Raw genomic sequence first — 13098 nt, 5'->3', positions numbered from 1 at the left:
AACCTGGTATAATTTTCTTTGAAAGGAAGAAGGACAATGTGACAACTTAATATTCTTGCTATTGGTTAAAGCATCTGTGGAAGATGAATGTTTAGTTCTACCTCCCACAATATTATGGTACAGTGTTAATGCAGAATGGCTGGGAGTCATATTTATGTGATAAGATGCACCAAGTTGGGAGCAATGGAGGTCAGTGCAACATCACCACAATGGTGATCAGTGAAATTCTTCAAGGAAGTCCTTTAATGAAAGAAGGGGTGAAAAATTGGCAACATAAACCAAATCATTTTGTTCACAACTGAGGAAAAAGCATTGTTCTCCAGCAGAGATCCTCTGCAGACCTGGTCCTTACCCTCAGGTAGAGAGTTCAGGTAGTCCTTCATGAGGGCTTGTACTTTTTCACGGTACAATTGGATCAGGCAGTTGTGGAAGACTGACCCCGTTTCATCCCAGGTATAAATGATGTGTTCCTTGGAAAGAAGATAAACAAAATAATCACAAAGACCTAACATAGCAATTGATTGGTAAGAGGGCATTGATGAACTGCAGCTCAGGTCCAAAGTGATGACATACAGCCAATTCTCACTGTATCAGTTTACGCAAAGAATTATAGTGAAATGTAGTTTCTGGGTGAGATTTATGAGTCATTAATAAATACAGGCGAGGTGCCGAAAGACTGGAGGGTGAATGTTGTACCTCTATTCAAAAAGGGCTGCAAGGAAAAGGCTGGGAATGACAGGCCAGTGAACTTAACATCTGTGGTCAGAAAGTTACCAGAAAGTATGCTGAGGTATAGGATATGCGTACATTTAGATGGACAAGGACTGATTAGGGATAGTCAACATGGTTTTATACGTGGGAGGTTGTGTCTCACGAATTTGATTGTTTTTTGAGCATGTGACCAAAAACGTTGATGACGGCAGAGCTGTGGACGTTGTATACATGGATTCCAGTCAGGCATGGTTCCGCAAGGCTGCTCTGGAAGGTTAGATTCCATGCGTTACAAAGAGAGATAGCTGAATGAATAGAAAATTGTCTCCATCGAAGGAATGAGGGGGTCATTTTGGAAGGTTACTTTTTGGACTGGAGGCCTGTGAGTTGTGGTGTGCCACAGTTTGGTGCTGGTCCCAAAGCTGTTTATCATCTATATCAATGATTTGGATACAAACTTACATGGCATGATTAGCAAGTTTGCAGATGACACAAAAATGAGTGATATTGTAGTAGATAGTGAAGATGGTTGTCAAAAAATTCAGCAGGATCTTGATCGGTTGAGCAGGTGGGCTGAGGAATGGTTGATGGAATTTAATACAGAGAAATGTGAGGTGTTGCATTTTCAGAGCACCAACATGGGCAGGATCTACACAGTGGATGGTAGGGCTCTGGGGAGCAGAGGGATCTAGGAGTGCAGGTACATAGTTCGTTGAAAGTGGCTTCACAGGTACAGTAGATAGGGCAGTCAAAAAGGCTTTTGGAACATTAGCCTTCATCAGTCAGATTGTTGAGTATAGAAGTTGGGAGGTTATGTTGCAGTTGGAAAATAGTTGGTGAGGCTGCATTTAGATTATTGTGTTCAGTTTTGGGCACATTATAGAAAAGATGTTGTCAAGCTGGAAAGGGTGCAGACAAGATTTATGAGGATGTTGCCAGGACTCGAGGGCCTGAGCTATAGGGAGAGATTGAGCAGACTATTCCTTGGAGCATAGGAGGATGAGTATTGATCTTATGGAGGTGTACAAAAACATGAAAGGAATAGATCGAGTAGAAGCACAGTCTATTGCCCAGAATAGGGGAATCGAGAACCAGAGGACACAGGTTTAAGGTACTATCGTAACTTTTAAGAAACATTAGGAAGGTACATGGAAAAGAGAGGTTTTGAGGGATATGAGGCAAACGCAGGCAGGTGGGACTGGTGTAGATGGGACATGTTGGCCGGTGTGGGAAAGTTGGGCCGAAGGGCCTATTTTCATGCTGTAAGACTCCATGACTAGGAAATACTGAAATGTTACGTCACAGAAATCAAACCTGAGAGCACCTTCACAGAAGTTGTAATCCTTTCTATGTTTGTTTTAAATTAAACACAAGCTGCGTTCATTAAGGAAAAAAAGCTTAAAGAGGCTGCAGAAGAAAGAAAACAGAGTAAACTTCAATTTGGCAATGAGGAGCAGTGAAGCAGAACATGTGGTGGAGGGCATGGCCAGGAGGGGAGCCATTAATTAGCCTTACATTAGGTTTGTGCAATTATCCAGTGCTTTAATCCCAAAGCAAAACTCTACAGATGCTAGAACTCTGAAATAAAACAAAATCCTGCAAATATTCAGCAAGTTAGATAGCCTAGGAAGAGAGAAACAGTGTTGACATTTCAATTAATGTTCTTTCATCAGAACAGTGAAAAAGTTATATAAAATGTTTCAACTTGCAGAGAAGGGAGGCAGGAAAAGATAAACACATAGAACAAATATCAGTCCAGCACACGAACAGACCCTTTGACCCATGATTCCTGTGCCAAACAGATATGCCAAACTAATTCCTTCTGCCTGCACACGATACATATCCCTCCATTCCCTGCATATCCTTGCGGCTATCTAAAAACCTCGTAAACGCTCTATTGTAGCTGATTCCATTACTACCCCGGCATCATCTTCCAGGCACTGACCACTATGTCTACAAAAAACTGCACATTTCCTTTAAACATTCCCACTCTCATCTTAAAACTATGCCCTTAAGTATTTGACATCTTCAGGCTGGGAAAATGATCTGACTGTCTATCCTATCCATGCCTCTCATAACTTTATAAAATTCCATCAGGACTCCCCTCAGCCTCTGGATTCCAGAGAAAACAATCCAACCTCTCTTTATGCATACCTTTTAATCAATGGTAAATCCTTTCTGCACCCTCACCAAAATTGCACACAATATTGCAAATGCAGCGTAAACAAAGTGTTATAAAGTTGCAACACGACACCCTGACCCTTATATTCAATGCCAAAACCAACAAAGACAAATGTACTATACACCTTTGTTTAGCCACTACATCTATTTGCGTTGCCACTTTCAGAGAGCCAAGTACATGGACCCCAATGTCCCTCTGTACCTCAATGCTGTTAAAGATTCTGCCATTTACTGTATACTTTTCCTGTTTTGTTTGACCTCCCAAAATGCAACACCTCGCACTTACCCAGATTAAACTCAGTCTAGCATTTCTCCGCCCATAACTGTAGCTCATCTACATTTTACTGTATCCTTTGACAGCCACCTTCATTGCCACAATTCCACCACATTTTGTTTTGTCTGCAAATTTACTAACCAATCCATCTACATTTTCATCCACTTAATTTATGATCTCTGCAATAGATTGAGAACAGGAGAGATTAAATGACACAAATGGAGCAAGATATAAGGCGGTAAATGCATCTGTAGATAGAAAAAGGTAAGTAGGTCTGGTGCTGATGTAAGTAAGGCTTCATTGGAACATTGTAAGAGGCTGAAGGTAGATATAGTGCAAGTAGCATGTAGACTTGGAGTGACAGACAAATAGTTATGGGTCACCTTTGCACATTTTACAAAGGTGCTTTGCAATGCAGATGTGCAATCTGCAATTAGTTTCCCTGTTGCAGAGAAAATATTTTGAGCATGAATGTAGCATATTAAATTGAAGGTAGTGCACAAAAGGTGTTTCATCAAGAAAGTGTTTATGTTGCCTTGTTTGATCGGGAGATCTAAAAGGGCAGATGTGGTATTTGCTGCAAAAATATGGAAAAGTGCCAATGGAAGGGAAACTAGCATTGATGGATACAAGAGGGTGAACCATAATGTACCAGAGATTGCGAAAATGGGTGTCACTAAACCTGCAGTAAACACATATTTATTTAAATCTACAATAAAGGGATACATTCTTTGTAGAGTAAAGGCAGTTTTGTAATCTTCACACAAAGATTTTGACCAAACATAATGTCGTAGTACACCGTGAGGAGCCAATGGCTCCGCAAATGAACCTTTATTTTTTAAACAAAAGAGGCTGTTAGCCAATGGAGATGTGGGGCAGGCAGTCAGGTATTCATTGAAATTTAACTCTCACCTTTGAACCCATATATTTGGTTGCCAAAAATGTATAGAAATAAAAGAACTTCAGCTTGAATTCTCCAAATGCCTTTATAAATGTATAAGCTCATAATTTTGCTACTGCGAAACACGTTGGTTGGAGGCCACTCTTCGGTGCTATTTTGAAGAGCAAGAGATATCCTGGCTTTCGGGCAAATCCTCATCTTCCAATCAACATCATTAATACAGCTTCAGCCATTATCTCATTGCCACTGAGAGAGCCTGCTGTGCATGCTTTCAACATGACAATAATAACAATTGCTCCAAAGGTATTTACCTGGCTGCAAATTTATTTTTCTCAAAGTTATGGACCAATGCAGTGTAATTATTATATTTCCATCCCCATCAGTTGCTCCTCCACCCTTGTCTACGTGCATCACCTGGGCTGGGATGTGTGAGACCCAAGTGACATGTTTGTACAGGCTGTTAGTAAAGTGGACACATTACTTCAAGTGATGTTAATACCATCTCCAATTATGAACAGTCCTTACCAGATATGGAATAGCAAGGTCCTTGCAGCTTTCCTTCAGGAATTCCAATACTTTGTCCCTTGGTAGATTTTCCACTTCGGGGAGATCTTCTGTAAATACCTAAGTGAAAGGAGTCATGTGAACCAATTTATTGTATTCTTTGCTCAACTAATCTGGATACTTAAACTCTGAGTTACTCTGCTCCAAACAGACGTTGTTTTGTCACGCCACACTGTGATGAAGTCCCAACACTTTATCACAGTGCCACTGCTAAATAGCACCCGCTCACCATTAAACTATCAACCAATGTCAAATAACATTAACAAATACATGTATAAAAGCAGATGGCAGAAATCAATGGGAAGTTATTGTAATTATCAGGGCCGGCCTTAGGAGGTGCGGGGCCCAATTGGGAACAATTTTGGTGAGCCCCAGGTTCCCACCCAAGTTCTGTAGAATCATAGAAATATAATTAAAGTCTATTATAGACATTATATCTCTATGGTAGAATGGAAAGTAATCAAAATGTGCGTTTAAAAAGTGCATGCGACTTAATGGACCAAACAGATCTAATCTACATTTTAATATAAAATTGCATACATGTAAGCTTACAAGTAACAAACAAAATGTGTAGATCACCTCTGAAAAGCACATACAGGTGCACAACCTTTTATCCAAAAGCCTTGGGACCAGACACTTCTCGGATTTCGGGATTTTTCGGTTTTCCGAACGGAAGGTTTTTAGCGTAGATTTTAACATGTGGCTCAGTGGTAGAGTGCTCGGCTCGTGGCCGCAAGGTCGCGAGTTTGCGCCTCGATCCCGGCAGTTACCCGGTCAGGGCCGGCCTTTAGCCGATAGGACCTATTTCTCCCAATTGGGCCCCGCGCCTAAGGGGGCCCCGCGCTAGAGTAATCAAATCAATTGGAGCAAAGATCTTATAGCGTGCAAGATGGTCGACTCCTGCGAAATACAATGAACTGACGCGTAGTTCGCACCGGAGCGTAATCTCCATCATTTCAGTAACCCCGACCCGACTTCAGTTATGCCTCTCGCAGCGTTGCGGGGGAACAGTTTAGGTGTTGTTAAATGTTTTAAATGTTTTTTATCACTTCCTTTTTAAACGGCACATGCCTTGTACTTTTTAAACGGCACATACTGCAGATGCTGATTAAACCGAAGACAGACACAAAAGGCTCGAGTAAATCAGCGGATCAGGCTGCATCTCTGATGAGGAATACGTGATAATAGGAGGAAATAGGTGATATTTCGGGTCGACTTTTTCAATAGCTGCCATGAGGGGAGAAGCGCCGGCACCAAGAGCGTGCGAAAGCGTGGGCAGACGGACGAAAGCTACGTTCATAGAGCTGCGTTGGTAGACATTTCGGATCGAGACCCTTCTTCAGACTGATAGTCAAGGGAAAGGGAAACGGGAGATATCGGCATATCTTCCATTCACTTGTCCTTAGTACCGTCCATAGCTCTTGCTCCTCTTTCCCCTGAGTCAGTCAGAAGAGGGGTCTCGACCCGAAATGTCACCTACAAAGATCTTTGGTCACCTATTCCGACCTATGATCGTTGCTTTTGTCTGTTCTGTCCGCGCATTCGCTCGCTCTTAGTGCCGCCTTTTCTCCCCTCAGACTCCGCCAAACAAACACACACACACACACACAGCATGTCCGGCAGATCGCTGCGGGCCGAGAGAGAGTAGAGAGGTAGAGGGGGAAGAAAGGGGTAGATGGGGAGGGGGGTGTGAGGGGGAATGGAGAAGGGGGAGGTGCCCTCACGCTCCCGGGGCAGCTCTCCCGTCCCTCTAGTCACCGTGCTTCACGCACACAGCCCCGGCTCCCGCCCTCCCCCCTCTCTCCAGGAAGACGCGGTGAACAATACGCGGAGGGCCGGGCCGGGGGTTGCAGCAACGCCCAGACCCAGGCATCCGTTCCCGCCGCTGGACCTCTCCCTCCCTCCCTTCTCTCCCTTCCCTTCTTCTCTCCCTTCTCTCCTTCTCCCCTCAGACTCCGCCAAACAAACACACACACACACACAGCATGTCCGGCAGATCCTTCCTCTCTTCCCTTCTCTCCCCTCCCTTTGCCGAAACCCTTCCTCAGACTGATAGGGCAATCTGAGAAAGGGTTTCTGCCCGAAGCGTTCCTATTTCCTTCGCTCCATAGATGCTGCTGCACCCGCGGAGTTTCTCCAGCATTTTTGTGAATCCCTAGACCTAGTTCAGTGAGCGTCCACCGTGGGTCACCCGGAGAGGTGACCGCGGGACCTCTCCGGGCGACCCTCGGTGGACGCTCACTGTACTAGGTCTAGGGATTCCTACTCTCCCGGGCAATATACCCTCCCTTTTTTCCAGGACCGAAAATGTCTGATTTTCGGAGCTTTTCGGTTTCCGGAATTTCGGATAAAAGGTTGTGCACCTGTAGTTACAATACCACTTGTTAGTGACTGAAATGAAAAAAAAGTAATTTAATTAAATAGATCCTGGAAAACAATAACCATTGGTGAAAAACCAGTCCACGCATTAAATTTAGGGCTTCAGCCCCATCCTACCCTTTGGGCTTCTACCCCATCCTAACTTAGTTGTGTGTATTAATTGTCTGTGCGTGATGTGTGTGTGTTAGTTGTCTGTGCGTGATGTGTGTGTGTTAGTTGTCTGTGCGTTATGTGTGTGTGGGAGGGAGAGAAAGTGAGGGAGAGAAAGGGGGGGGAGGGAAGGAGAGAAAGAAGGGATGGAGCGAATGAGAGAAGGGAAAAGAGAGAGAAAGGAGGGAGAGAAGGAGAGAAGGGAGAGAGAGGGCCGGCGGCGGGAGCGGATGCCTTGGTCCAGGCAGACGGGTGTGAGCTGAGGCCGATGTTTGCAAACGTTGCTCCAACACCCGGCCCGGCCTTCCGTGTATTATTCACCGCGTCTCCCCTGGGAGAGAGAGGGGTGGAGCCGGGGCTGCCGTGAGCGAACGCCCCACCTCCCTCTCTCCCCCTCCCCGTCTACCCCTTTCTTCCCCCTCCACTCTCTCTCTGCCCCTCTCTCTCCCCTCCACCCGGGGTAGATCTACCCGAGTCGAGAGTAGATTACTCTGGCGCGGGGGCCCCCTTACTCGCGGGGCCCAATTGGGAGCAATCGGTCCAATCGGCTTAAGGCCGGCCCTGGTAATTATAGTTTAAAAAATTGTTATTAAACAACTAAGAAACAAAACTAAGCCTATTCCAAACACCTACCTTTAATCCATCTTCAGGACATGCTTTGAGGACCCAGAGAGAAAATTCAAAAATAATATTCAAGTTTTCTTTCCCTGCAAAGAAACACAATAGAAAGCAGGTTCAAGAAATGTCTTCTACAATATATACAGTGCATAAATAAACTGTAACAAGTTAAAATGAATCAAATTTCAAATGTAAAAACTCCTAAAGGCTATCCAAATGATAATATTCTCAAAACCCTTCCCTTCAGCTTCAATATGCAAAAGTCTAATTATTGGCACAGATTAAGTACTAATACCGACATAATTTGAACAGAAGTGCTCGTCAACAGCAAGTTTCAAAACTCAATCTCTGCATTCAATGTGTGCATAGATATACTATTCAGAAGTTACTAGCTCAGGGTGAGCAGCAGTTTCCTTCTTCATTGCCCACAATTGGAACCTGAAAACTACAGCTGGACAGCTCACCTAAGGGCATTCATTCACATCACAGTTATTTAATTGGTTTCTTCATGAGGTTAGTGAGATAGAAAATATGCAGGGTATCAGCTATCAATATGCACATAACTATTACTAACCCAGTCTTTGCAGGTATTGCACAGTTCGCTCATGTCCTTTCAATGGTGAATTGGCTTTTTTTGCCTGATCTAGCAAGACTTGCAAAGCTGCAAGGAAACCACAACAGTACATGAAACATTATTCAATAACAAGGAAAGGAGTGGTAGACACAGCTAGAATGGAAAATACAACCACAACACAACCTTTAAAATTTATGACAATGTGCCATACTCCAGTCTTTTATCCATGAATACAAAGTGAAAAGGGTGATCCCATTGTGCTGTTTCATCTGATTGGACTATTCAACAGCATTCTTAGAGAGAAACTATTTCCTCTTGTGTTAAATTACCTCAAAACTGATTCCAGAGAACATTGTTTCACGCAAATGCAAGACAAAGCAAATGAGAATGGGTCAATTAAAAAAGTTTCAAAACTGACTTGAAGCTCAGTTTGGCATGGTGAATTGGGTTTATAGAACCATGTCAAATAGCTTTCTTTTTCTTATTGTTCAAAAGGGAACTGCAGATGCTGGAATATCGAAGGTACACACAATTGCTGGGGAAACTCAGCGGGTGCAGCAGCATCTATGGAGCGAAGGAAATAGGCGACGTTTCGGGCCGAAACCCTTCTTCAGACCCTTTTTCTTATTGACAGGATGTGCATGGATGGCAAGGTCAGCATTTATTGTCATTCCAAATCATTCTCAAGAAAGGGGGAGTGAGTTCACTTGTTTGAGATGTATATATACAAGTGATATGTATGAAAATATAGATTGCCAGAGTTGTGGATTGTGAGGAAAGTTATCAAAGGAAATTTGGGCAGAGAAATGATAAGAGTTTAATCTGGGCAAGTGCGATGGGTTGCACCCTTAGTGTTGGTGTACAGTAGAATCTTGTGGTGAAAGTCCATAGTTCTTTGAAAGTGGCAATACAAGTGGATAGAGTGGTAAAGAAGTAGTAAGATTTGTTTGCCTTCATCGGTTGGGGCATTGAATACAAGAGGGAGAAAGTCTTGTTGCAGCTTCGTAAAACATTGCTGAAGCTACATTTGGAGTATTGTGTGCCGTGATGGTTACCACATTATAGGAAGGATGTGAAGGTTTGGAGAAGATGCAGAAGAAATTCAACAGGATGTTTCCCAGATTAAGGAATATTAAATTTAAGGAGAGGTTGGACAAACTTAGATAGTTTTGTCTGGAGTGTCGGAGGTTGAAGGACAACCTGATAGTAGATAAAATTATGATAAACAATGATTGAATAGGTAGTCAAGGTCTTTATTCCCAGAATGGAAATGTCAAATACAAGCTTTAAGGTGTGAGAGGGAAAGTTTAAAGGAGATTTATAAGGACAGTTCTTTTTTGCCTGGGATAGTAGTGGAAGCAGATATAACAATGTTTGGGAGGCATTTAGACAGGCACATGAACGGGCAAGAAATAGACAATTATAGACCATGAGCAGGCAAATGGGATTAGTTCAGATTGGCATCATGGCGAGCGCAGGCATTGTGGGCTGAAGATCCTATTCATGTGCTGTATACTGTAATCATTGCAGTTCCTATGGTAAAGGTACGTCCAAAGTGTTAATGGGTAAGGAATTATAAAATTTAGATCCAGAAACATGCGGGGACCGTTGGACGGCGCGGACTCGGTGGGCCCAAGGGCCTGTTTCCGCACTGTATCTCTAAACTAAACTAAATAATGAAGAACTGCTAAAATAATTTCCAAGATAGAATGGTTTGCAACTTAGCAGAAACCTCCGGATGGTGGTATCCCCGTGTCTTTGTTCATCGTGGTGGAGGTAACAAGCTTTAGAGATGCTATTAAAGTAGTTTTGTTAAGTTTTGTAGATGGTGCACACAACAGCGAAAGAACACCAAGCTTGAAGGATTGAATACTTAGGTAGATGGATGGAGTGCTGATCAAGCATGCTGCCTTGACCTAAAAGGCATTGAGCATTCCAAATGCTGATGGATGTACATTCATCCAGACAATTGGAAAGTATTCTATAAAAGACCTGTGTCTGGCCGATGATGGATGGGCTTTGGGGTATAAGCAAACAAGTCACCTAGTCTCTGATCTGCTTTTGTAGCCATGGTATTTATGTAGCTAGTCTATTGAGCTTTTGGTCAGTAGTGACCCACACGATGTTCACAGAGGGGGATGATAATGTCACTGAACATCACAGGTATGCAGCTTGACTCTCTCACGTTGAAGAAAACCATGAATCGTCACAGTTTACTTCCTACTCATCAACCCCTGAGCAAATGTTGTTTAGATCTTTGCTGCATGCAGGAATGGTCTGCTTTTTCTAAGGAATTGTGTATGGAATTGAGCATTGTGCAATCATCAATAATCTCTTCACCATGAAATGTCATGGTCATGGGCAGAAGGAATACCTTTGAAGTAGTAGTTAAAGGCATTTTGGCCCAGGCTACTGGCCTGTGATGACCGACCAACAACCACAGCCACCCTCCTTTAGGCAAGGCATAACTCAAACCAATAGAGTACTATACTATAAAAGTGTTACTATATATATATATATACACTTCATGTGAACAAAACATCTCATGCATCCTGATGTATATGACTAGTTTATTGTCATAACTGATGTAGATGACTTGTTATAGAACATTTACTCTTGATCCAACAAAGGGAAATGGAAATGTAATGGATTTAAAATAATACTTTTACCTTTCTCGTGTAGACCCTTCTTTTCATACAGAATAATCAGCTCGCTGTACTTCTGCACTTTCTTCAGGACATGCTCACTCTCCTCAATGTGACAATGGTTATTTTCCAGCCGTAACAATGGGGCCACAAGTGCCACATTAGTCTGAAACACAGCATCCAGCATTCAATTATAATCTTTTAGTATGCTAACACAGCTCCACGTTATATTTTTCAGCCCCTCTCACTGCCATGTCACACTGCTTGTCCAACTGGATGAGCCAAGATTTCTTCCAGTTTGATAATAGGAAGATTGAAGCTATCACCTTTGGACTTGCTCACTATCTTCATTTCCTAGCTGTTGTCTCCAACCCTTTCATTGACCATTGGAATCTTGACAGCATAGTTAATCCTTAAACGAGCTATTAATTCCAAAATTAACTCTCGGAAAGCATCTAGAGTGATGGTGTAACTGGTCGCATTCTCAAAACCTGAAAGGACTAATTGGCTGGACATATTGTGGACATATTCAACCTCTCATTACAGAGGTCTGTGGTTCCAACCTTGTTTAAAAGGGCATCGATAATATCAGTGCCCATTCGTTATGTCGCATATCAATTCCTACCCAAGGAAGAACTTGAATCACACGATCTTGAAGACTCTCCATTCTGCACTGGACCACTTGGGCAATAAAAACACATACAACAGGCTGATGTCTATCGACTACACCTCGGCACCATCACCCTCTCCAAACTTGTTACCAAACTCGGCAAACTGGGCCTCTGCATATCCCTTTGCAACTGGATTCTTGACTTCCTCATTCACAGACCACAATTTGCACGAACAACACTTCCTCCTCGATAACAATGAAGGTGAGATACCTCAAGGTTGTGTGCTCAGCCTCCTGCTTTACTGTTGGACAATACAGCTCACCACCTCCATGACACACTGGTCAACCCGAGGAGAACCTTTAGCAACAGACTGGTTCCACCAACATACAGTACAGAACACCATAGGAGACCCTTCTTCCCTGTGGCTGTCAAACTGTACAACGACTCCCCCTTCTGTCGTGGGGTAGACTGACTCCCCTACAAACCCCCCCATCTCAATCTTTGCACATTCCCAATCCTTTCCTCTCGTCACTTTAATTTCATGTTTCATGTATTTTGTGTTTATGACTGTTGGCAGATCAATTTCCCTGCTGGGATAAATAAAGTTCTATCGTATCATACCGACTACACCTATGACTGTGCAGCCAGACACAGTCTCCATCTTTAAATTAGTCGATGACACCACTGTTGTTGGACGAATTACGGATAATGATGAGTCAGAGTATAGGAGAGAAATCCATCATCTGATGGAATGGTGCAAGAACAACAACCTTGGTCAGTAAGACCAAGGAGCCGATTGTTGACTTTAGCTTTGATCTACAAATCTGTCTTATTCGACAAATAAGTGGGGGAGAGTCAATAACTTCAAGTTCCTGGGCGTGTATGTCTTCGAAGATCTGTCCTAGACCATTTGTCTCCATTGCTTACTTCAAGTTTAAAATTGTACCCTGGTTTTCAAATTAATTGTCACTCCACCATTTCATATCAATCACACTCAAACATTTCTTTATCACCAATGCAATAACATCCGTTTTTCTCCAAATTTCCCTTCCAAGATCGCCAACTTCATTGCGGCACAAATGGTGGCTGTAATTTGATCTGCTCAGAAATATCCTTACGAAACCATTTTGTCTCTCTATGTCAACCTTCAAATATTTCTATCTCCTCTAACTATTCTAAATAACCAGGTTTATGGTCAACTGTGCTGATAGTTCACATGGTTCAGGTTCATTCTCTGTTCGATAATACCTACAACAACCTCAGGATGTTTGAATACATGAAATACACTATATAATTGCAAACATTGTTAATGCAGTGTGGTGACCACAGAGGCCAAAATATCATCATAGTGCCAGAGTGGAAGAGAAGGGAATTTGTAGCTTAACTATAGATACATTTACATGAAATCTCCGACTTCACTGGGCGGGCAGGAGGGAGCAAAGATAAAAAGTGAGAAAACAAGCGTTTTTAATAGAAGTTGATGTTTATTG

At 42.8% G+C, this 13098-nt stretch overlaps 1 protein-coding gene across 1 annotated transcript in view; it reads right to left on the bottom strand.

The window, feature by feature from the left end:
* Positions 1-13098, bottom strand: part of vps39 (VPS39 subunit of HOPS complex) — an 86050-nt gene that overhangs the window by 24343 nt on the left and 48609 nt on the right. The window contains exons 14-18 of the mRNA XM_033026708.1: positions 11022-11163; positions 8353-8439; positions 7794-7867; positions 4593-4691; positions 353-470 (exon numbers count right to left, since the gene is read on the bottom strand). Coding sequence (XP_032882599.1) covers positions 353-470; positions 4593-4691; positions 7794-7867; positions 8353-8439; positions 11022-11163 — 520 coding nt within the window. The remainder of the gene's footprint in view (positions 1-352; positions 471-4592; positions 4692-7793; positions 7868-8352; positions 8440-11021; positions 11164-13098) is intronic.

Source organism: Amblyraja radiata, chromosome 9 (assembly GCF_010909765.2).
Source record: "Amblyraja radiata isolate CabotCenter1 chromosome 9, sAmbRad1.1.pri, whole genome shotgun sequence".
Classification (NCBI taxonomy): Eukaryota; Metazoa; Chordata; class Chondrichthyes; order Rajiformes; family Rajidae; genus Amblyraja; species Amblyraja radiata.
The sequence above is the reverse complement of the archived record's forward strand: the minus strand, read 5'-3'. Positions and strand labels throughout refer to the sequence as shown.